Source organism: Scyliorhinus canicula, chromosome 18, assembly GCF_902713615.1.
Source record: "Scyliorhinus canicula chromosome 18, sScyCan1.1, whole genome shotgun sequence".
Classification (NCBI taxonomy): Eukaryota; Metazoa; Chordata; class Chondrichthyes; order Carcharhiniformes; family Scyliorhinidae; genus Scyliorhinus; species Scyliorhinus canicula.
Genome location: NC_052163.1, coordinates 105,871,914 through 105,898,256, shown reverse-complemented (window position 1 = coordinate 105,898,256; position 26,343 = coordinate 105,871,914). Strand labels below are relative to the sequence as shown.

The window sequence follows — 26,343 nt, the reverse complement described above, 5'->3', positions numbered from 1 at the left end:
CCTTTACCCACTTATCTCACCCATCCTATCTCCTTATTCCCTTACCTCGCATTCTACCCCTTACCAACTTACCTCCTCATCCATTTGACACAACACCCTACCCCTTTAACCATTTACCTCATCACTGCCCTATCCTCTTATTTATTTACCTCACCCACCCACCGCACTACCCACTAACCAAAAGTGCCTATGTGATTAAGTGTAGTCTTGCACAGATCATATATTCTCCAAAAATATAAGGCTTAAGCAGGCTGTATTGTATGCGTCTAAGATGGTCGATGGGTGCCATTGCACCTGTGCAGTTGAAATGATCTAGGTTTTTGACTGGTTTAATATTTCAAACCCGGAAAGACATTTCTGATGGTGTGAATGGTATCTATTTTTACTTCATTCATTCAGGAAGAGACATTGTCAGAGGGACAGATTAACAAGCAAAGCATTGTAAGATATTCACATTTCCATGTGTGTGTAGATTTTCTGTTATCTCTAGGCAAATTAAGTTAAATCTCTAGGCCATGCTAACAGGATCTTCTAATGTGGAGGTCAGCTATTATTAATATGAAATGAAAATGAAATGAAATGAAATGAAATGAAATGAAAAAATGAAATGAAATGAAAATCGCTTATTGTCACGAGTAGGCTTCAATGAAGTTACTGTGAAAAGCCCCTAGTCGCCACATTCCGGCGCCTGTCCGGGGAGGCTGGTACGGGAATCGAACCGTGCTGCTGGTCTGCTTTAAAAGCTAGCGATTTAGCTCAGTGAGCTAAACCAGCCCCTATGGTATAATTTTGTCAATGTACATGCCTTTCTAAAGCATCCTATTATTTTAATAAATATGCTACAATAAATTAATTTTAATTTCATCCAAGTGCAATTGTTATGCTATTTCTGGCACAGTGCAAGTTCAAGCAGAGCTGGAAGAATTCACAGAACCTCAGAATTGTTAAGATGCAGAAGGGGGCCAATTTGCTCATCATGTCTGCAGCATCTCCCTGATTGAGCAACTATTCTGAGTACCATCCCCCTGCTTTCTCCTTGTAACCCTGCACATTCTTCCTTTTCAGATAACAGTCCAATTCCCTTTTGAGTGCTTATTGAATCAGCCTCCACCACACTCTCAGGCAGTGCATTCCAAACTCTAACTACAAGTTGCAGTCTCCTCCCCCAGACCAATTAAGCCTCATTGCATTCTAAACTATGTATGTCAGGAAAAGAGAATAGTTAAACATAAAGGTAAAAATATATATTGTATATCAAATATACAAAAAAAATTTGTGGACTCCTTGTAGTTTTTTCTACTCTGAAACATATAATAAAACATCTATGTAGTAGGATATAAACTTACTGGATCTGTCTGATATTCTCGGCTGTACAGTTCATGGCAGTTGTTGAAGATATACTCATAAGTGGAATTCAGACAAGCTTTTACACAATCTTTCACTACTTGACTGGCCCGCGGTGGGCTCTGCAGTTCCTGTACCTAAGAAAAAAAAATGAAATAAGCCTGAAAATACTGCAAAATCATAAGACATTGTTCTATACTTTCTTAATACCTCCAACAGGCCTTACTCCCTCAAAACACTAGTATGTTTACATGAAGAAGAAATATTATACAAAACTGAAAATCTTTCACAGCTGAATATTACTTCCTTTTAGGAAAACTACATGTGTTGCCCTACAATTAAAAATCAAACACATTTCAACCTCATATTCTCCATAGATTATTGATTGAGTGATCAAAAAAGTAATGAGACATAGTAATACCACAGGAAATTTCAACACATATAAACTGGAGATGATTTCGCTATCTTCCATTTAATGTTCCCTCCACCCAAATTTGCTTAAGCTGCATCCTGAGTCATTTAATAGATTCATTAATTATTCTCAAATGTCTCAATTTCTTTCCTCCTAATGTTCACATTGGATCTTTTACAGAGTTTATTTTTGTAATCTTTGCATTGATATCTGTAGAATAATTCATTTGCAAAATTGTGAAAATCACATCTGAATTTAATAGCCACATCTATCTAGGAATTTTGGTAGTAATGCATTTGGGGGATGTGGTGGCAAAGTGCTTAGCAGTGCTGCCTCACAGCGCCAGGGACCCGGGTTCAATTCCGGCCTTGGATGACCATGTGGAGTTTGCACGTTCTCCCAGTGTCTGCGTGGGCTTCTTCCAGGTGCTCCGGTTTCCTCCCACAGTCTAAACATGTGCAGGTTAGGTGGATTAGGAAGGGAGGGGTGTTCTGCAATAAGTGGCAGGTCATTTAAGAGATGAGGTGGAATTTCTTCACCCAGATAGTGACAAATCCTTGGAATTACCTACCACAAGAGGGCTATGGAGACTCAGTCACTAAAAATATTCAAGACAGATCAATCATTTTATAAATACTAATTACATCAAGAGATATGGGGATAATGAAGAAAAATGGTTCTGATGTAGAAGATCAGGATTTAATTAAATGACAAAACAGACTCAACGCACTGAAGGGCCTTGATCCGACTTCTATGTTCATATGTTCCCAACCTTATGCATCAATGTACAAAAATAAACAGACAAAAAAAGATCAACTGTCCATCACGTCTATCCTATGCATCACAAAAAGACATCTTACCCACCAAGAGCCATTATTATGTAATCTCTTGGGAACAGTGAGAAACCAGAAAAAAGTTGAAGCAGATGAAGAAACATTCCCTTCCGATCTTTTTAGGTGATCAAAACTAGTCTTAGAGATCACATTGGACTCCAACTAAGATTCAAATTGCTTTTTATGCAATCAGTCACTTCATAAATGCAAGGGCTGGAAGCATCTTGTGTTTATGGCTCTATCCCAAGTAATCCATTGCTGGATTATACTCCTCACCAAAGAAAGGCAGTTGTTTTTTTGCAAGAAGCAGGTGTGAAAGGTTTAAAGGAGAAATTTTGATCATACCCAAAATTCAACATTAAAGAAATGCTTAAAGCTACAGGAGTTTCAGGAAAGTGAATATTCTCAAAATTATTACTTCCGTGCAAATAACAAGAAAAGGTGCTCGAGCTATATGGTCAGACTTCAGTCATGATCGAACCCAATGTGAATAATGTCCCATAGCAAGCGCGTTTAGCCGTGTGTTTCCTCGCGCTCGCAGTGCCGCGAAACAACGCTATCTAATGCGACTCCGGTTAGATAGAAGTCTTAAGCAGAGAAACACGTGGCTGAGGCCGCACTTGGTCCCGTTTCCTGCACTGAGGACTGCCGCTCCCGAACGTCCTCAGTACAGGGAGAGATCGAGACGCCATTTTAAAATGCCGTCCTGATCTCTCAAACCCCTTCACGACCCCCAAACACACCCCAAGCCCCAACTGATGAATAAAAGAGTCCTTGGGACCCCTGTAAACCCCCACACCTGTGCAGGGAACCCTATGAACCGATCCCCACCTCACAAAAAATGCCAGCTTGGCACATTAGCACGGCCAGCCTGTCACCCTGGCAGTGCCCCTGCCAGTTGGCAGGTCCACCTGGGCACCTTGGTTGTGCCAGGCTGGCACCCAGGTGGCACTGCCAGGGTGCCAGGCTGACAGTGCCAAGGTGACAGACTGGCACCAGCAGTGCCAGCGTGCCACCCTACCCAAAGGTCAAACACCTGGGGGCCTCCGATGCCCTGGGAGACTCCCACGAGTGCCATTCCGTCCGGTCACTGCTTATGGAGACCAGGACTGAACGACGCTCGCCTGAGATCTCTGAGGCAAAGGGGATAGATCATGCAGTTTACGTGAAAATAGGTCTTCTGATAGCAAGTCTAATTCAATACTTTGCATCTTTCTACATCAGGAATTCCCTTCCTTTTCCTCTACCAAGTTCATATGCAAACCAATATGATGCCCCTTCTGTTACAAAGCAATAATGTGCACCTTACCCAATCCATAGACAATATAATCACATACTTCATATTTGTTATCAGCGACATTAGCAACTGACAAACCTCAGGTCCCTTAACAATTGTATGAAATAGCACATAATATGGTCTCTGATATATGTTTTGCTGTTATTTTACGTATAATGCAAGGAATGTTTTTTCATGTTCTTTTAAAAATCAGATTCTAAAATTGCACAATTTCGCTGGTTCATGGAAGATTTTGCAATGTATAAAAAGGGTTGACTAAAAATTTCAGCAAAACATTTTTTTGTCAAACTAGCACAATCTTTTCCGTGATTGTTTTTTAAACTGGTGCAAAAGATGGTGACAATTTGATTTTTTACTGGGTACAATTTGCACTTGGCAGTTCCTCTGTATTTTGCGCCGGTTTTGGGTGAGTGGAATGCCACCTAGCACCCTAGGCCAATATGTTTTCATGCTGTGACTATATTTTGGAGCTCAGGCTGTATTTTTCTGTCAGATAATATGTGACCTGGACAATATCAGATAAATACATACATAGCTGCTGGAAGCCGCCACCGCCGTGCGCATGCGGAGACTCGAAATGGGAAGTGCGGGGGCCCATATCCGCAGCCAAAGCTGCGTGAAGCTCCTCGGGTCCCTGCTAGCCCCCTGCAGGTAAGTGAATTGCTCTATTTTTTTTTCAGGAAAGTCTGGAGTAAAAAGCCAGTATTTTTACACCACGTGGGGACATAGCCCCATTTTTGGAGAATAATGTTAACCTACCTTCATTCGAAAGAAGGTTATACTGGTTAAGAGATCAACTGTAGACTTCAAATCTTGTAGCCTTTCAGGACTGCTTGCTGGGAAATTGTTCTGTTTGAAAGAAAGTATTTTATCCACAACTAGAACAAATCCATTCAGATGTTAATGGAATTACAAAGTATAGAACACATTCTAATTGTATTCAATCGAAGAACTTAGCATTTCTGCTCTACGCATCAACATCATTGTTGAAGAAGGCCTATGGTGTGCTAGCGTTCATTAGCAGAGGGATTGAATTTAAGAGCCGTGAGGTGATGATGCAGCTGTACAAAACCTTGGTCAGGCCACATTTGGAGTACTGTGTGCAGTTCTGGTCACCTCATTTTAGGAAGGATGTGGAAGCTTTGGAAAAGGTGCAAAGGAGATTTACCAGGATGTTGCCTGGAATGGAGAGTAGGTCATACGAGGAAAGGTTGAGGGTGCTAGGCCTTTTCTCATTAGAATGGAGAAGGATGAGGGGCGACTTGATAGAGGTTTATAAGATGATCAGGGGAATAGATAGAGTAGACAGTCAGAGACTTTTTCCCCGGGTGGAACACACCATTACAAGGGGACATAAATTTAAGATAAATGGTGGAAGATATAGAGGGGATGTCAGAGGTAGGTTCTTTACCCAGAGAGTAGTGGGGGCATGGAATGCACTGCCTGTGGAAGTAGTTGAGTCGGAAAAGTTAGGGACCTTCAAGCGGCTATTGGATAGGTACTTGGATTAGGGTAGAATAATGGAGTGTAGGTTAACTTCTTAAGGGCAGCACGGTAGCATTGTGGATAGCACAATTGCTTCACAGCTCCAGGGTCCCAAGTTCGATTTCGACTTGGGTCACTGTCTGTGCGGAGTCTGTACATCCTCCCCGTGACTGCGTGGGTTTCCTCCGGGTACTCCGGTTTCCTCCCACAGTCCAAAGATGTGCAGGTTGGGTGGATTGGCCATGAAAAATTGTCCAAAATTCTATGATTAACCTAGGACAAAAGTTCGGCGCAACATCGTGGGCCGAAGGGCCTGTTCTGTGCTGTATTTCTCTATCTCTATCTATCTATCCTTGTACCATGGGACAAATTCAAGAATATCAAACATTTTTGTAGCTTCTTTTGGTCTGCATTTCAGGTAGTTTAACTTTCAATAATATTTATTTTTGTATTAAATCTAACCATACTTTATATTCCACACTACCTAACAACTTAAGTGTAACTTTCAGACCACCAAAGTTTTATGTTGCAGAATGCATTGTTTACAACTCATTACATAAATCTTCAAGTAATAAGTTAGACTTTCCTAATCTATTTCACATATATATGAATAAGATTTGAATTGTATGGTAGAAAGCAAACTTGCTGCAGCTTTTGATTCATTTAATGCGCTACAATAGAATAGATTCAGTTAACACAAAAAAATGAATAAATTAGAGTAATCTTTGTAGAAGGAACAGACTAAACCATGCAATAGGATTCTGCCTATTTAACAGGTCAAATTTTGATGCAAAAAGCACCAATTTCATGATTCTGTGCCCAACCGAGTTTGAAACATGCTCAACTCCATATTGTCTAAAGAATGCATTAGTTCCCTGACCGATACTAATGAGAATTCGTACACTTGTTATTGGATTAGTTTAGCACAGAGATGACGAAGGCCAGTTATACTCATATTTAGCTATTTTGGTGGCCTAAAACAATGGTTCTTAAAGGACTGGCAACCAAAAGAAATTACTTTCATGTGCAGTTAAGAGGAGCAGGGTGTGGTGATCACAAGTTAACTAGATGCAATACAACTGAGCAAACACTAGAGGGGGCACGGGAGAGCCATATAAATAGACGGGGACAGGAAGTGAGGACACACTTCACTAAGGGCAGAACTTGGAGCAACACAGATACAACACACACGCCAGCTAGGAACACTGAAGGTAACCTTAGGAAACAGCTCTGAAGAGAGAACGAACTCACAATAAAGCATCTTCTCCACATTTGAGACTACGAGCTTTATTAAGACACGAGTAACAACACACAGGGGATCTCCTCCCAGCTCCGCAACACTATTGCAGGCCACCGCCAGCCTGCATTAGCCCCTATCCACCTCCCACCCCTGCAAGTCTGACCTGAGGGCTATTCAGATATACATTCTTTTTGGTTGAATGATACATATTTTAAAGTTTATTTTGAGAACAATTATGCTCAAAGAGTTAATGGGATCACTTTTGAATAAATAAACAAAAATGTTAACACTGTTTCAGCAGTATCCTTCAGTACAATTACCTTTGTACAAACTCAAAATATTGCTGGAAATCTGAAATAAAAACAGAAAATGCTGGAATCACTTTCTGGAATCAGAAAATGTTTCCAGCACTTTCTGTTAATTTCAATTATCTTAATCCTAAATGGTGTCTCAATATTCTGGACATTTGATTTCTGACACAGCATTTTCACTTCAAACAGACATAAGCAATTTCTTTCTGTCAGTTTGAGCCTACTGAGAAAAAAAAATAAGATTGCCAATATCCTATTATTAGTAATAGGAAGGTTAACCAGGGTTCTACATTAGCTTATTTTTGTGCTACTACTGACCTGCTGTAACTCTCTCCCATACACATACATAATAGGTGTGGAATTGCAGGGGACAGTTAAGTACAAAATATATCCATAACACCTTGTTTAACACTTTATATACCAGTATCGATTTAGTTAATACAGCAGGTTAATTCTGTAACAAAATGAATATTGCACTAACAGAAGCCCAAACATGCAAATAAGTATCTCACTCTGGGACACCAAGCTGGATAATCTGCAGAAGATGTTTATTTCTTCATTGTAATTGTATTTTCTTTATTGTCACTTGTCGGCTATTTTCTGAATCCAGTACAATATAGGTAACCCTCAAAAGGTGACTGACATTAACTCAGGCTACCGTATCTTTTATACAACATTATTTTCTGTTACTAATTAGGCTTTTTATTACTATTTTTAATCATGACATAATTCTGCTTAGATGGAAAGAAACTTTAAAAACCCTTTATGCCAAACTCACCCTATACATTGACAGATCAATACGAAGAGAATTGTGCAGTTGGTCCAGAAGTTTTACAAACCTCTCTTTCTGCAAGAGAAAACAGAAACATTTTAATGATTCGAAACACAAGGGTAGATTGCCGACATACTGCCTGGCCATTAAACTCCTGTTGAAGAGCAACTAACTCTTCTAGGAACTGTCAAATTTTCATTTCTATTGATTCTGTTGGAAACAAAAAAAATCCCCTCTCATCAATGATCTGCCTATCCAAGTAATGGTTATATCATCTCAATCAAAAGGGGTCATTTGGAATTGTTCTGAACTGACTCAGAAGAACTAAGCAACATCTACACTCGGTCATTCATGATAACAGAGCAGTTGTAGAATTAGTACTGTGACTCATTCACATAATTGCGATACCACTATGGTGTGGTCCTGACTTTTATTTTTGCTGCATCTCCACATGATTCAAACACCCTAGACTCCACTGGGATTCTAAAATGGAAAATTAGCCATCATGTTCTGTAGAAAACTGTACTCATTATTTTATTGTCATATTTACTGCCGAATGCTTACTTTAAGCTTTTACATTATTTTCCAATCTCAAGTACAATTCACCCATAACTAATTTTTATGCGGGCTTTATCTTCAGGTAAAAAAATATGAATAAATAGATAGTATGGGCGCTGCACGGTTTTAACTCAAAGAATTATACTAATAATAGTGCTTGGCCAAATGGGTCTGCACTATATGTTTGTTTCAAAAAACATTCAGTGTGTTCAAATTATGTTTAATTCATCTCATTCACACTACCAGAATGGCTATTGATCTTTAACAATACGTACATTTTCAGCTTGTACAATTCTGCTAAAGAGGAAGTATGATCTTATCAGCAAATTTCTAAAGGTGAAAAGCAACCTCCTGATGATTTTTAAAAATTAATTCATAGGATGTAAGCATTGCTGGTTAGTCCAGTATTTCTTGCCCATCCCTAAATACCGTTGAGAAGGCTGAAGAGAACATCAGATATTCAAATTGAGAATGAAAAAAACAACTTGTAAAATGTCTTAAGGTGCAAGAACATTCATTACCAGGTATTACTCATTGACACATTCAAAATATTAACTAAAGGTTGATGACCTTACCCGTAGAAGCATCCTCCTTACACTTACAATGTTAAGATTGTCCAGCAACAAGCCTCAACATAGTAGGAAAGGGACAACTATCCTTTTAAGATAAATTGTGACATCAGCGACAATATCACAAGACTCACAATGCTTTTATATACAAGGGAGAATCTTGCCGTGTATATTTTCTTCCAAGACATTTCTTGAAGACATGTTTTACATAGGGCAAAATTTTCTCTTTTTGACAATGTGTCAAGTCAAACGGGAAATGCAGTGTGCAAGCTCACCAACTGCACTGCCGAATTTTCTTGCCATATTTTTTGACACATTATCAAAAGAAACCCTGAAGACCGGTCCCACAACATCATGTTGGCGGGGTGGGCTCTGAATGAGTCTACCCCGACAGCTCTCAAGGACCCTGACAGATTGGGACGCCCTTATCTGAAAACACAAAGAGTATAAGCACAAAGAGTAGAAGCACAAATAGCCTACGGACAACCCGCCCCCACCTCCATGAATGGGATTCCCCACCCCCCCCGCCTACTGAACTTCGACACAGGACTTCCAAGTCTCCCAGGAGCGCCACCCCATCCCACCCTGTTCCTCCCCAATGGAAGCCTCCCCAGCACCGTGCACTGCCAGGTGCAGCAGCGAAGCCTGTAAATTTTAACTGTATGGTAATGGCGATCGCGATCTTTCACGATTGCATTTACGGAGGTGGGGACAACAGGAAACCCCACCGGCATGAAAGCCATTTGGGGACTCTCGTCAGATTCTCCATTCCCACCGGCTTTTCTGCCCCCTTCAAAAATGGGGGTGGAAAATCCTCCCCATAGTTCTAATTTCTTGAAGGAATGGCAGAGCAGGTGTGAGGAGGATGCTCTTACCCAAGGGCTATATCTGACAGAACTACTTCACACTGCATCTATTCACTTAATTTCTGAACAAAGGTGCTTAGACAAGCAACTATAAGCTATCAAGGACAGACATGTCCCATTGCCAGTTTACATGCATCACTGTCAATGAAAAAAATAAAATTAATCGAGAGATAGAGTTGACTAAAGCCAAAAGATTATCTAGTCAAAATAAGAATAATGAAGTGACTTATTATGTCAGTTACCCAATGTATATTATCTATAGACACTTGTTTCAGGAATAATCAAGATGCAGTGATGCCGTGATTTTCCATTTTGTGTTTCCTGTTATATGGCAACAAAGTAATACACTTTCAAGAAGCCACCTGGGAAGTCAATTTTTTTGGAAAATGATTTTATTAGGGTCGGGTTGGCATGGTAGCACCAGTTAGCACTATTGCTTCACAGCGCCAGGGACCCGTGTTCGATTCCCGGCTTGGGTCACTGTCTGTGCAGAGTTTGCACGTTTTACCCGTGTCTGCGTGGGTTTCCTCCCACAAGTCCCAATAGACGTGCTTGTGAGGTGAATTGGATATTTTGAATTTTCCCTCTGTGTACCCAAATAGGCACCGGAATGTGGAGACTAGGGGCTTTTCACAGTAATTTCATTGCGGTGTTAATGTAAGCCTACTTGTGACAAGAATAAAGATTATTAGATTTTTTTTTTCATTTCCTACACTACAAAATAAACAAATCTGTACAAACCAAATGCAATTTGCAATGACCAAACATTGAAGAAAAACAAGCCCAACCCTTCTTTACCTCCAACCTCTTTTCCTTTTAGTTCCCTCTTGCAGAAAATGTTTATATTGCAGTTATTCATTTTATATACTGTACAATAGACAAGGGTATGCGCACCACTACAGTATACAAGGGGCGGAATTCTCCGCTCCCGGGAAAAATCGGGAGGGCCGTCGTGAACTCGGCCGAGTTTCATGACGGCCTCGGAGGCCGCTCCTCGCCCCCTATTCTCCCTCCTGGCGGGGCTAGGAGCGGTGCTCCGTAGCTCTCGGCCACCGGGCGGCACGCCGAGAGTGACGCGACGGCGGCGCCTATGTGACGTCAGCCGCGCATGCGCAGATTGGCCGGCTCCAACCCGCGCATGCGCGGCTGATATCACGACGGCTGACAGATCGAACCCACGCATGTGTGGCGGCTTGATCTTGCGGGGCAGCGGAAGGGAAATAGTGCGTCCGATTGAGACGCTGGCCCGACGATCGGTGGGCACCGATCGCGGGCCTGTCCCCTCCCGAGCACAGTCGTGGTGCTCATTCCCCACCAGGCCCCCTACAAGCCCCAAAACGGGCATCTCACGGCGATTTCACGACGGCAGCAACCAGGTGTGGTTGCCGCCGTCGTGAAACGGTCGCGAACGGCAGGCCGCTCGGCCCATCCGGGTCGGAGAATCGCCGGTCACCGTGAAAAACGGCGAGCGCCGTTTCTTCCGAGCGGGGGGGTTGGAGAATCGCAGGGGCGCCAGGGGGTCGTGAAATTAGGCGGGGGGCCCTCCCGCGATTCTCCCACCCGGCGTGGGGAGCGGAGAATCGCGCCCAAGAACTTTTCCATTGGTATCGGCTCAAATCCTGTTTTTGGCGTGTCTTTGTGGGTTCTGTTCTTTGTCATCTTGCTCTAGGCCTCCTATTAGTCATTCCGGCCATCTCCAGTCTCCCACTCTTCTCCCTCTGGCCTCACCCCCTCCCCTCCGTTTGTTGCTTGCTGTCTCGTTGGCTCCTGTGTGCCCCCCTCCCCCCCTGCTCGATGTATTGGCTGTTGGCTTCAAACAGGTCCTGAAACAAGTTGTTTAATGGCCTCCACGTTTGTGGAAGCCCTCCTCTGACCCGTGGATGGCGAATTGGATCATCTCCAGGTGGAGAAATTCTGACAGGTCTGCCAGTTGGTATGCAGCTATGGGTGGTGCCGCTGATCACCAGCTAAGCAGGATTCTTCAGCGGGTGATTACGGAAGCAAAGGCAAGGGCGTTGGCTCCTTCCCACATAAATAGTTCTGGCTGGTCTGATACCCCAACGACTGCTACTCTTGGGCAAGGCTCACCGTCACCCCCACAACATAGGACATTGTCTCAAAGAAGGTTGTCCAGAACCCGATAAGTCTGGGGCATGCCCAGGACATCTGGGTGTGAATGGCTGGGCCACCCACGGAAGTCAATTTTTAATGACAGGACTTATAAAGTATCTTAGATTTACATGAAGCTTCTAAGATACTTGGAAAGATTTTGTACATTCCAGCTAGAACGCCACAATCATCTACACAATGAAGATGATCTTTGATCTCAAATTTCTGAAGAGGAGCATAAAAGTCTGAGAACATGTGATGTTCTAATTCAGGCCAGTCACCATGAATGCTCAACAGTTCATCTCCTGCTGCAGAAACTTTCCCCAGTTTAAATGACTGAGATTGGTCGTGTGGGTAGTGCTTCAGGTGTCGCAAAATATCAAAAAAGCAACTAAATAACATTTTCCAGCATGCAATCAGTGCATTGAAGATCAGAACCATAGAAGAGTGAAAAATATATAAGAACAATTGGAAATGCAGCGCTTGCAAATTTGGCAAGCTATATTGGGCAGAATCTTCTCAGAATTTGGCAAAGAGTCAGGCTTAGAATTAAAATTGGTATATGACTCTCCAGCTACACAGAGCAGATTTCTCTCCAGATATTGAGCCTCTTAAAGAAAGAAAATGAGTGGGCAAGGTTTCTGCTGTCACTGGAGGGGTGGGGCGTGATAGAGCTGGCAACCGGCTCCACAGAGATCTTTAAAGGGAGCCCCAATCAGCACTGCAACCTAATGGCCTCCAGCCACTACTACGGAGGTATCGAAGCTCTCTCCGCGACAATCATTGCTGGCATTCCACTACCCCTTCACCATGGGATTTGCTGGTTCGCCCTCCCTCCACAATACGAGAGTGACCCAACCCCGCCACAACCTACCAGAGACCCCTACCAGAAACCTGCCCCATAAGAGAGAAACCCTCCCCATGATCCCCCACCAGAGACCCCGCCTAAGAGAGACCCCCATAAGAGAGACCCATAAGTGACCCCCCAATACAGAGATCCCCAATACAGAAACCCACCATTACAGAGACCCACCATTTCAGAGACCCACCATTTCAGAGACCCCCATTACAGAGACCCACCATTACAGAGACTCGCCATTACAGAGACCCCCATTACAGAGACCCACCATTTCCGAGACCCACCATTTCCGAGACCCACCATTACAGAGACCCCCATTACAGAGACCCCCCTACCAGTGAGACCCATCCACCAGAGAGACCCATCCACCAGGGAGACCCCCCCATTACAGAACCCCCAATTACAGAGATCCCATAAGAGAGCCCTCCCCGACTAGAGACCCCCCCTTGGAAAGCCCCATAACAGAGACGCCCCCACAACAGAGACACCCCCATTACGGAGACGCCCCATTATAGAGACCCCCACCAAAGACCCCCCCTGCCCATGGGACAGACCCCCACCAGAGACTCTTGCCATTACAGAGACTCATGTTTGGAAGCTAAAGAGCAGACCAGTCAGAGATAGTGAAAAAAATACTGCTTTAAAACTCACCTGTGCAATGCAGCTACTGGCTCAGGCAAAGAAAGCAGACCTTGCAAATTCCGAGAAAGCGAAAAACACATGAGCTGGGTTTTAACCACCTCAGATCTTTGATCTGCAAGGCTTTCATTCATATCAATGGAAATTGATTTTACTAGGCTGTCATCGACAGCTTGTACACAGCCAGCTGTCTGGATTTTTAAATTTCATTTCCCTTCACACTTGAATGGATCTCAAGAACCCTGTGAAACGAACCACAATGTTTATTAACATCTAGCTATGTTTGACAGCTCTTGGACCACATTAAAGGCAGTTTCTCTCTCATGGAGGAGTCTCTCCGGAGGGGCCTCTGGTGGTGGTGGGGGGTTTAGGCAGGATTTGTATTGTGGGGGTGTGGGGTCCTCCGATGGACTGTGGGGACAACTCCCTCAAAAGGTGACCCCCTTGTCCCACCTCAAGAGCCAATTCTCACCCATATGAATTGGAGAATCACGCAGACTTGGAGAACCTGGTGTGCTGCACGTTAACAGGATGCGAATGGGTCAATTTGACCTACTTGCATCCTACTACTGGTGCAGGGCACATACCTCAATACTGGCACCAGTGGGAGACTGAAGCAGCGGAAAGAGATCGGCGCCCAGCGCTAATTCCATTTTTGCGATGTTGGATTCTCCGCTGTGTCGGGAACTCTGCTACCGGCGGCAGGCAGCAGGGAACCCAGCCCCAGGTCTCAGCGAGTTGAAAAGAAAACTAAAAAAAACTGAAATAAAATTGAAATAAAACATCAGATGGCTAATGTTAATTCCTGCTGCACATGAAAATCTAGTTGTGTGAGGTCAGTTTTATGGGTAAACATTAAATGAGGCAGAAGGCTTGATGGGCTGACCATAAAAGGTAAAGGCAACTTGGAAGTATCATATTCATGCTGTTAACACGCTTACACCAAAAATTCTGCAGTCTTTTAAACCATGCAATTGGAGTATTCCTAGTTTATTTGCACCTCTGAGAGCAAACATGGCGGTGACTGACATAGAGTAACTTACTTCCTGACCCCTAAAGCCTGTCTACCATCTACAATGCACAAGTCAGGAGTGTAATGGGACACTCTCCACTTCCCTAGATGGGTGCAGACCCAACAACACTCAAGAAGCCCGACACCATCCAGGAAAAAGCATCCCACTTGATTGATCCCCCTTCCACAAACATTCAAATCCTCCACCATCGATGAACAGTGGCAGCCATGTGTACCATCTACAAGATGCACTGCAGTAACTCACCAAGGTTCCTTAAATAGCACCTTCCAAACCCACAACCACTACCATCTAGAAGGACAAGAGCAACAGATACCTGGGAACCCCACCACCTGGAGATTCCCCTTTTAATCAAAAAACAAAGTTTATTCTACAAATTTAGTTAATATTTTTATAAACACACACAGTAGGCATTTTTATTAACTACAAACATAAATACCTCACACAACTACAGTACTCTATATATAACCCTTATTAAATTTCCCCCTTTAAGCTGTCTCAATTTAGTAACAAGATCCCATAAACCAGAAACCCCTTTTCAAAGGCATGGCCCAGCACACAGCACTCAAAACCTGGCATAGGTACTTTGTGTTTCCTGTCCAAAACAGGTTTGAATTCTTTCCAGAAAACAGTTATCACTTTTAAATTATCAAGTGATCTGGAGACACCTTTTAACACGCAGAGAGTGAGAGACAAGACACGACTTCTCTGTCTGAATTCAGCTTCCAAATGTGAAAAAAACCTCAGAGCCACAAAACAGCTCCCAGCTCAAAAACAGAAGTAAAACTCAGACCCACAGCCCAGCTCCACCCACACAATGGCATCACTGAAGCTATTTGATAAGACAAAACATTTCTTGAAGAGACACTTCCATGACAGTATGTATTTATCTAATCACTAAATAGATGATATGAAACAATTACTGATGTAATACACAGCAGGAAACATTATATTATGCTTTATTTCAGATGGCTATCATAACAGTCAATGTGAATTATTGCAATGCTTTGTAGAAAATTTAATAATTTTGGATGTACAAGTTTAGGTCAACATCTCTGCTTTCAACTTCTAGCCTTCCAAGATAAAAGCTCCTGTTAAAAATAGTTCATCAGTGAACAAATCTGACATCCTTTCTATTATTGCAACAACGGAAGTTGTAAATTGTCCATGGAATATTGGTTCAAATCTCATGGTCTTTTGGGTTAGAAAATAAAAATTTCAAACAAGTTCATTTCAATCTTGCTGCCAAAACCTTTAATCAAGACCAAATCAATGAAATGAAAGGTGAATTTTCACAACCCTCACAGAAATCTTTAGACAACTTTACAATCGCAGAGAATCAATGTAAAATGTGAAAAAAGTGCTGCCCTGTTATTAATACATACCCCAAAATTGGAGGCTGAAAAACGATCAGAGGCAGATACATTGGTAGAGGCAGTGGTATGCGCATAGTAAGCATTGATATTTGCCAACAGAGTACTCATCACAGCTGGTACTCCAGGGCACATGTACTTTGAAGACAGGCAGGCAAAATGCCTACAAAAGTATAATAGAAATATAACAGTTAGAGGTAATAGCGCATTTTTGTAAATTTCAATTTCTCTTTTAAATATACAATATCTATTGAAGCTAAATGCAATCCCACTAGTGGCTCTAACTCTGAATAGCTTGATTATGTCCACTTCCCTACCAACATTTACACTTAAAAATTGGCCATGGGAACAAGGAATCAGAGGGTGGCATCACAGAATAAAATAGTCAATAAATTCATTCAACACAGGTGTACAGTGGAGGACAATTGACAGAAAAAGTTTCTAAGAAAAGGAAAATTGTATCTGAAACAGAAATATTAACCAAGTAATGGCTGGGGCTGCCAACCTATGATTTACTGAAGATATGAAACCAGAGGTCAACTCTTTGAGTCAAATAAAATGTTTTTATTTGCTATATAATTTCATGTGTGTGTCAGAAATTAATTTGGCAAGTAACAAATATTCTCTTAACAACAGTACTGACAGGAATGACAGCGACATCTATAGTAATGAATTATGTTGATTTTAGTGGTTTGAAGTGATGTCACATGCTTACACTCTGCATTTTTACTGAACAATCTACTGGATGCAATATTTATGATACCTTTGACATGAATTGGTGAGGTCAAAGAATAATTCCTGCTTGTTATAGGAATTAAGGTAAAATATAAGTATTTGTGAAAATTTTGACATTTTTTACAATCCTTTGACTGGAATTCAGCACAATATTTTAAATCACACTGAAGGAAGAACCATTGATGTTGCATACTAACTGTCAGCATTTAACAGATCACCTTATTCATTCTTTCAAAAAGTACTAATTGAAACAACGGCATAAACTTACGTCATAGCCTGATAAATGGATTCGATACCAAATCGCATTGCAAACTCATCCACTATTTCTTGGGCAGTTTCATCAAAATAAACTTTCCAGGCATCATCTCCTTTTGCATCTGGAATCTTCACAACTCCATTGTTTTGTATATCCGTCAGGTAATGAAATTCATTCTGTATGTAGAAGCATACAAAAATCAATATTCTTTTGACGGTAAATCACAACTAATACGGTTTATAAAAAACAAACTTATTTGAAACTTTTAATTGAGGCATTGTCATATTACAATACCAGACCAGACCCCAACAGTGGCTAGGATACTGGACCGAAACACCAATATTTTATTTTAGTTTTTTAAGACTGTGAGGAAAGGATACCTCTTTCCAGGAGTGATTCATAAAGACATAGGGATATGGTATATTAAAACAAACGTTATTACAAACACAGTATTAAAATCTTTAACATCACACCAGGAAATAGTTTACAATTACCCCTTAAACAATACTACTCAATACAGTGAATAATTGCAATCTTTATTCCCACTTAAGCAACAAGGAAAAAAAAAATCTCAGCTCTCAGTTCACAGGATTACTTTCAAAACAGAGATGTTCTTTGAGAAAGAGAAATCTCTTGATACTGCTTTACAGAGAAGATCTGACTCCTGTCAGAGCCAGGCAGAAACTCTGGCTGTATTACTTCAGAAGCGGTTTCTCATCTTGCTTCATCTTGTTCTCAGACAAGTCTACACTGCTTTAAAGACTGCTGATCTGTTTTAGCTGAATTGCAGTGAGAGCAAAACTGCTTCACTTCTGAACACAGTTTTACTCGGCTCAGAAATGCGCTGACCTGCTTTTCCACAAAGTGCCTAATGCCTTAGCTCCACCCAGCAATGACATCATCTTACCAAGTTGAAATCTAATTAACTCCACAAGGAATTCCTTTAATCAAAACAAAATTCTATTAGCCCAAGCTTTTTACAATGGTTCGACTGTACCCCAGTTCCCACACACACACACTAACCCAGGCTTTTAACCCTCACTGCGCAAAATACCTATAACACAATACATCTGAATCCTTATATTCATCACAGACATGTGAGCACTATTAATGTAACTCTGAAATTATATATCAAATATGAATATGTGATATACAGGACAAGGCATTCGCGGGAAAACGGAAAATGGGTTGCTTTGTTCCTTCCCATTTTTGAAACCGTTCACAGTACTGTATATAAATGGAACAGTTTCATCAATCAAGTTCAAGTAAATCTGGTTCTGATTGTTGGCATAAATGGGGTATACCAGTTGTATACTCCTGTGAAAAATTTCAAGATTGCCACTAAAATCGAAAAACAACATTTTAAAATGATGGAAACAAAGGAAAAGCAAACTTCATCAACACTGGAATCAGAAAGATGTTGAGAATTACACTCAGCCAAGAGCATGTAGACTGTAACTTAATCAAGAAATCCAGCTATGCTATAAAGTGATTTGTAAAGTTAACTAAATCCAGTTACTGATATTGCATCTCTTCTGAAGTAAATGTTTTATTTTACCATAAATGATGTGGAGTTTATGGCTAGCCCTAAAAGAAAATTTTGCTTATCGAGGGAGACATTGATATCCATGATGTTCTAATTAGGTCACACCACTCTGAAACATTAATAATTGTAATGTAACCATATTTAATGTTTAATAGATAAAAATTGACAGATGGACTTGCGGTTGCGGCTATGCGGAGCTAAGCCGCACGTTCGGCAGCTCCCGCTAAAAACGGACTTTGGGGCTCTTTTCAGGGCCCCCAATGGAACTTCTTCGACGAATCCCGATGTGGGAAGGGGTCTGGAGTAGATCCTTAGGGTCCTATGGTCCGGACCAGGAGTGGGGTGAGCAGTAAAGCAGTGGAAGCGCCCCTGGAAAAGCGGGGGAAGGGAAACAAAATGGCGGCCGGCGGAGCCCTCGAGGAGCTGAGGCAGTGGGCGCAGGAGACTCTGCTGCGCTGCTTCCAGGAGCTTAAGGTGGAGCTGCTGGAGTCGCTGAAGGCTACCATCAAAGAGCTGATGGAGACTCAGACAGCCCAGGGGGCCGCGATCCGGGAGCTGCAGCAGCAGGCCTCCGAAAGGGAGGATGAGGCCGTGGCCGTCGCGGGGAAGGTGGAGGTGCACAAGGCGCTCCATAAAAAGTGGCAGGAGCGGTTCAAAGAGCTGGACAACCGGTCGAGACGGAAGAATTTGCGGATCCTGGGCCTCACGGAGGGGCTGGAGGGGTCGGACCTGGCGGCCTATGTGGTCGTTATGCTGAACTCGTTGATGGGAGCTGGGTCCTTCCAGGGGCCCCTGGACTTGGAGGGGGCCCACAGAATTCTGGCTAGGAGGCCCAAGCCGAATGAGCCGCCGCGGGCGGTGTTGGTGCGGTATCACCGGTTCGTTGATCGAGAGTGCGTGCTCCGGTGGGCCAAGAAGGAGCGGAGCAGCAAGTGGGAGAACACAAAGGTGCGGATCTTCTAGGACTGGAGTGCGGAGGTGGCTAAGCGGAGGGCCGGGTTCAACCGGACGAAAGCGGTGCTCCACAGACGGAGCATGAAGTTTGGTATGTTGCAGCCGGCACGTCTGTGGGTCACCTACAAGGACTGGCACCATTATTTTGAGTCCCCAGAGGAGGCGTGGGCCTTTGTGCAGGCCGAGAAACTGGACTCAAACGGAGGGTCAAAGATGGGAGTTTTTGTATGATAATGTAATTGTGTTTAATTTTTGCTCTGGGGGGGGGGGGGGGGGGGGGGGGGTTCTCTGTTTAATGCAAGATGTGTGTTGGCTTTAGGGTGGGTGGGGTGATGTTGTTATGTCTTTTTGTATGGGTCTGGTGGACGGGTTCGGGCAGGGAGGTAAACTGGGAGTGCGGGGAGCTGGTGATGGGGACTGGCAATGGGAGTTGCCCTAGAGGAGGCGGGGTTGGGCAGGGCGAAAGCGCGGGCTTTTCTCTGGTTTCCCGTGCTGTGGGATGATGGGGTCGGGGCTGGGAAGCGCGAGCCTTTGCTGGTTGTTATTTTCCCGCGCAAGAGCGGGGGGAGGACCTGCTGATTGGCACGAAGGAGCAGGAGTAGTCCCACGTGGGGAGGAGTCGGAGGTATGGCGGGAGCCGCCGGGGTCAGCAGAAGTTAGCTGGCTCACGGGAGTGCGATGGAGGGAGGGGCGTGGATAGGAGGGGTCCTAGCCTGGGGGGTGGGGGGTACCGGGTTGCTGCTGAAATGGCCAGGAAGGAGCTGGAGTATGCAGGGGGTGCTGGGGTTGGAGGGGGGGGGGGAGTTGCCGCCGTGGGGAACAGGCCGAGCAGGGGACGCTGGCTAGTGGTGGGCAGGGGATGGGTTATGGCTAATCGGCAGGGGAGGGGGGCAGGGAGCCCTCTGATCCGGCTGATAACCTGGAATGTGAGGGGGCTGAACGGGCCCGGGTGTTTGCGCACTTGAAGGGGCTGAAGGCGAATGTGGCCATGCTCCAAGAGACACACCTGAAAGTGGCGGACCAGGTTCGGCTGAGGAAGGGATGGGTGGGCCAAGTATTTCATTCAAGGCTGGATGAGAAGAATCGGGGGGTGGCGATCCTGGTGGGAAAGAGGGTGTCGTTTGAGGCGTTGAGGGTGGTGGCTGACAGTGGCGGGAGGTATGTGATGGTGAGTGGTAAGCTGCAGGGGGAGCGAGTGGTGTTGGTGAATGTTTACGCCCCAGATTGGGACGATTATTTTTTTTTTTTAAAATTGACAGATGATTCCAATATAATAAATAAATGTATAAGAATAACACATTTTCATTAATACAAAAATGTAGGTTGAATAACTGTCATCTATTTATTACCTCATTTTAAACTGTCAGACATTCAATTAGCTGATGGAAAAACCCCATCTGGAACAGCTGATATCTCAGAAATTTGGAAACAAAACTTTCCAGTAAAGCAACCTACATATTTCTGTAGATTTAGAGAAAGACGCTGATATCTGCCCCCGTGACTTCTAGAAAATATGCTGTTAATGTCTATGTATGCTTTTTCAGTAGAATACAGTAAAATAAAGACACCACTGGGAGAAACACAGTTGCTGAAGATTTTAATTCTCGTTTTCTTCCTTTGTGTTCTTGACAAACACAAATGGGGGGGGATTTTCTAGCCCTTCCTGTTGACGGAAACTCTGAGTCCCGCGGAAGGCGACCTCCCCCCCCCCCTATTGTGGGTTCCCCAGCGACGGGGTGGGCGAGCCACGCAAAACATTGTAGACAGTGGAGGGACTGGAATATCCCACTGGCGGCCAATGACAAGCTGCCTCCACCACCAGAAAACACACCGTGGGTGGGGGTGTTCCAGAAACTCCTGCCCAATACCCAGGATAACAGGTGGTCTTCAGAGGACTCCACATTGAGAAATAAACAATGACACCAATGTAATAATTCATGGGTGATCCATTACCTCATGTAGACACGTGTACTGAACATGGTAGGGTGCTACTTTCTCCTCTCCTTTTATCTCCACGCTAATATGTAGCCGGATAGCACCGGACACTGCAGATTTATCAGTACGCTTATCTGGATGTGGAAATTATCAATAGAATATAGAAAAGAAATCAAACATTACAAATAAAATTACAGCCAAGGAAGGTCTGAATCGAATTATTCAAGCTTTTTTAAAAGAAAAGAACAAGTTTGTACAGCAGCAACTAATTTCTAGACATGCAGCTCCCAACTAGACCTCAAGAATTTATAATTTCCTAATGAGGCTCAGAGGAATATTCATGCGGAAATGTATAAGAAACTTATAAATGATTATATCCATCACTGAAGGACGGCACAAGTGAATTTCCTGTTTTTAAAAATGTTTTTATTATAGGCAGGATTTTCCGGTCCTTCCCTCCAGGAAGGCTGGCAAACAATGCCAGTGGCCATTGACTTCAGAAGGACCGGAAGATCCCGACTTTGGCCAATGGTAAACTTCCTCTGCCACTTGAAAATCCCGGCTTATGTCTTTGTAATTTGGTACAGTTTTTGCTTTATGTTTGTCCTTGACAAAAATTTTAATCAAACATTAATTGTGAGAACTAAATAGCTTAAATGATTAAAGAAAATTGCATGTATCCTTCTAGTAATTTACAAGAAAAATCATTTTATTCTTGGCTTAATTTCTGACTGGGAATTCTTTTTACATTCATATATATATTTTATAAGCAATTGAACATTTGGATTAGATACTTATATTTTAACAGACTCCTATAGAAGCACTTTTGTAACTTTGTTGTTCGACTGAGAAGCTTCCCACGTTTAACAATACATGAGCAAACATAGCTCATGCCGATGTCTGTTTCTGTAGCTTACTTTTCCTGGAGCAGGTAACCCAGTAGCCAGGGGCTATGGCTTAAGGGACGTTACTCTGTATCAAACATGGCCCCCGAGAAGACTCTCCCACCCTTACTGCCGACCATAGATGTATTAGAAGAATCTACAGCTTGATAATAAACTTGTTTGGCCATGTTCTGAACATACCCAGAGCTTCTGGCTCAGAGGTAGGGATGCTACCCAATGTGATACAAGACCTCCTTAGAGGTTATTACCATGGGCACAATTTGACTATTCTAAGCATACCGGCACATTCCTCTTTATATTAAACAGTAGAAAACTAAACGGAAAAAAAACCGTCCTTCAGATCTTACAGTTTGGATAGTAGAACAGGAAAAAGAAAATCAATGTTATTCTTTGATTATAAGATACTTAAGAAGGCTTTAAAGGGCTCATCATATAATAGCAAGCAACTATTTGCTTTGAACAAATTAATTCATCTTTTTGAGTTCAAATATGAAGAGTTATACACAATTCCATTCAGTATGATGTTATTAGCGACTAAACACATGGGATGAAACAGATTTACCATTTTGATCTTCGCTAAAATGATGAGGAAAAGGAGGAACATTTTTTGTGTATTTTAATATATAAACGTTATGTCACAGCTTGCCATTCATTGCAAAAGACCTCAGCCTAATAAAGTAACTTACATGTCCACTTATTGTTTTAACTGGGAAAAAATAATTCCATAGATAAATTGATTTCAGTGCAAATTCAGCATCTTGTAACTCTGATTCCTCAAGATAGAGTGCAGCTCCCTGTTGTCAGTATGGGAAGCATGAATTACCTTACTTTCCAAGTCATTTTGATTATAAATGAATAAAGAATTGTACTAACTCAGCAAAAAGCTCAGGTGTGTTTCAGTACATGTGTAGCACATTTCCTTTCAGTTTTTGTTTTATTCATTCATAGGATTTGAATGTCACTGGCAAGGCCAGCATTTAATGATTATCCTCAATTGCCCTAGAGAAGGTGAGTTGCCTTGTTGAACCAATGCAGTCCATCTGACGTAGGTACAGTCACAGTGCTGCTAGGAAGAGTTAGTTCTGAATTTAGATTTAAGTTTAAAAAATCTTCAGGCAGCTAGATTTTACAGAATATATTTTTCTTTACAGTTTGTATCAGAGGGTTTTTTGCAACTACATTCTATTATTTGTCAAAGTATTGCTCCAGTTTCTTCTAATTCAGGAATAAGGAATAAAGAACGTGTTATCTCAAAAGAAGACAGAAGTATTAGCAGAGAGAAAATGGAAGATAGAGGAAGAAGCAGTTGACTCAAGAGAAGCTGGGTGAACAAGTATTTTGCTCCTTTCAAACTGACAATTTTTTAATAGCTTTTGCAATTTTAAGTAAGCTGATGCAGCTGAAACAAAGTACTTATATATTTTTTACAGTGACATGCTAAAGTGTTTGATACTCAGCCAATATTTGCATTAATAAGCGCTCACTCCATGATAGCTTCAAAAACAAGTCTGATGTGACAGTTTAGTACCAAGATTCGTAGTCCAGTTCGCTTGAAATTCATATTTTTCTTTAACAGCTCAAAGAGTTGTTAATTCAAAAAACAAGGAAGATACTAAGATTTAGAGCTCTGAATTATGCAGACACTTAAAATGAATTTGATTATTTTTCTCACCACAGAAAGGAAGTTTGAAAGAAGCCACAATCTAGATTTTTAAAATAGTAAAAGTGTATTTGTAAATACATTATTTATTTGGGTCAACACTAGAGGTCATGATAATTAATTTACCATGGTTGAGATTAGAAATTACCCCTTCCTTCCCCCTCCAAAAGAGATGCAGATAAAGCAGCTAATGCTATGCTGGTTGATAGCAAATGGACAAATATATGGTTACGCACAACTTTCAGAGATAGCTGAAGTATAAATAACTTAATCATTTTTTCATGCTCTAATAAACACTCTTATCGGTAGCCATTTTTATTTTCAAATCGTCTTCTAGAATGTTCTGGTAAAAGATCAAATAAAAACAATAGAAGAAACAATAGAATGGATTAATGATTATGTGCAAACTCTTAAAAAAAAACACAGTTCTGTTTCAGCATGAACACTAAGCAAAGCACCACAATCTAATTAAAGATCATATATGTTGAGGAGAACTTCTTAGAAAATGGTTGTCGTTTACATTGTTTAGCGCATCTGTTTGAGAAAATAGGGTCACAGAAAGGGTGCTATCTTTAAATATCTGGCTGGTTACTTTCTTAGACTATTAAAAGGTCACATTTTCCAAAACTTGGAGAATCTGGACCTCCAGACTTTGATACAAGTGCTTAATCATTAAAAATGCCAATGTTTTTATATATTTTTTGTATCCAAAGCAGCTGTAGGATTACTTCCGTAGATACTGATGCCATCCAATCCAATAAAACAACCATATTTCACTGACAATACTGTCAACCAATGCGATGAAAAGGCATGACAGCTCACTAGATTTTGTTTACTGCACGAGCAATCAATCCAAAGCTCATTATTGATTCTTCTCATTACAAAACACTACAAAAGGCTTTATTTTTCTCTTTAGCTTCTGCCAGAGAATCTATAATTTCTCATAATGATTGTGGTTGAGCTATTACCAGCTTATCAAAGTACCCCCCTCTCAGTGTTGAGAAATAGGCTGGTGCCTGCCTCCCCGAGTGGCCGATTGCAAGTTGGAACTTGTATAATTGGAGAACTTTCATGACAACCTTACATAGCACAATGTGCAAGTACAAAATAAAGTAGACCACTTTGTCCCTGCGCAGTGATATAAATATGCTGAATTTTTATATGTTCATATTTTATTGAAATATAAATGGTATTTAATTCATTTAGATTAAAGTAGAATTAATTCTATATTTACCTTTACTGTATTTAATTTCTTGTATTTCAAGGTCTTAAATAGATTGTTTAAACAACATTATTTACTGAGAGTTTTGTTACAAATGAAAACAGGTAAAATTATTAACACTGAATGTCATTAATAAAACATAAAGTGTTTTGATAACTTTATATTAGATATTATGTGTTGAACTCTGTAGTTGAAATGCAGAGTAGCATATGATCTTTAATTTATCTTTAAGCTTGTACAATACAGACACACACTTTAAAACAAAATCAAAAACCTGTATGGTAATGTATCTCAGGCCTTGCAGCATTTTCTTTTGACTGTGTTCACATCAATAGACTTTAAAACAGTAACTGAAAAAGGAAATGAAAACAAATAAAAATATTCAACATATTTTTAGCAGCATAACTCGGAGGTCTGCACCACTTAACAAATTATATTGAGAATGTGTTGATGCTATTTCCATGACTGTTGTATCCTGATTGTTAGTCATCTCGTCATGCCCTAATTCAATAGAAAAGGTCGAGGTATTCATTTTTGCATGTCCATCATCACGCTGCTCTACACAGCATTTTGGGGCTTAGTATGATAGATCTTCTGGGCAACTTGCATTTGTGTGGGCATTGTCACATTGCAAATTATTATCCACTAAGACATGTCTAGAAGCAATACAGAACAGCCAGAGCAAATATCTAATGGGGAAAGCTAAATATTGGCACATACCTAGGTTATACCAGACGTCCATCTCTCCACTTAGAGTTCGAACTTCAATGATGGTCTGACCCAAAAAATCATCGGATTCCCGCTTAAACCTTTGTTTTACTCGTGATTTGATATCATCATCTTCATCCCAAACTCGTACTTTAATTCGGTCAGATGAATTGTGACATTCACTGAAGTGAAACAATTGTTATTTTCTGAATCAACAAAGTTCTCTGTTCAACTTACTCTGCTTTTTAACATTTTCAAATAGATGAAAGTATGAATTTTCAACAAATTAACTGAGTTTATATGTTAAGGTACTGTGTATAATTTAGAATAAATAGGTGTTATGGAACAGAGTTGGCCGAAATGCATGAGCAAATCAAGCTCTGACTATAGGTGTACGAAACAGCGAAGAAACAGACAAAATAATTTTTAAAACAACAGATTCTGGAAATCTGAAATTAAAACAGAAAATACTGGAAATACCCAAAGTCTCACAGAATCGGCAGAGAGAGAAACAGCGCAGGATTCTCCGTTTGGGAGACTAAGTGGTCCCGCCGGAGTAGAATCGGCCAGTAGCATTCACTCTCTTTTGCCATGCAAACGTATGAAAAATGAAATGAAAATGAAAATCGCTTATTGTCACAAGTAGGCTTCAAATGAAGTTACTGCGAAAAGCCCCTAGTCGCCACATTCCGGCACCTGTTCGGGGAGGCTGGTATGGGAATTG

The 26,343-nt window shown here is 41.7% G+C and overlaps 1 protein-coding gene across 15 annotated transcripts in view; it reads right to left on the bottom strand.

Moving 5' to 3' along the window:
- LOC119953729 (protein unc-13 homolog A) overlaps positions 1-26,343 on the bottom strand; it is a 482,106-nt gene that overhangs the window by 107,993 nt on the left and 347,770 nt on the right. For all 15 annotated transcript variants that reach the window (XM_038778280.1, XM_038778279.1, XM_038778281.1 and 12 more), the window contains 7 exons: positions 25,632-25,801; positions 21,143-21,258; positions 16,702-16,865; positions 15,711-15,861; positions 7,701-7,769; positions 4,646-4,735; positions 1,347-1,481 (listed from right to left, as the gene is read on the bottom strand). In XM_038778280.1, coding sequence (XP_038634208.1) covers positions 1,347-1,481; positions 4,646-4,735; positions 7,701-7,769; positions 15,711-15,861; positions 16,702-16,865; positions 21,143-21,258; positions 25,632-25,801 — 895 coding nt within the window. The remainder of the gene's footprint in view (positions 1-1,346; positions 1,482-4,645; positions 4,736-7,700; positions 7,770-15,710; positions 15,862-16,701; positions 16,866-21,142; positions 21,259-25,631; positions 25,802-26,343) is intronic.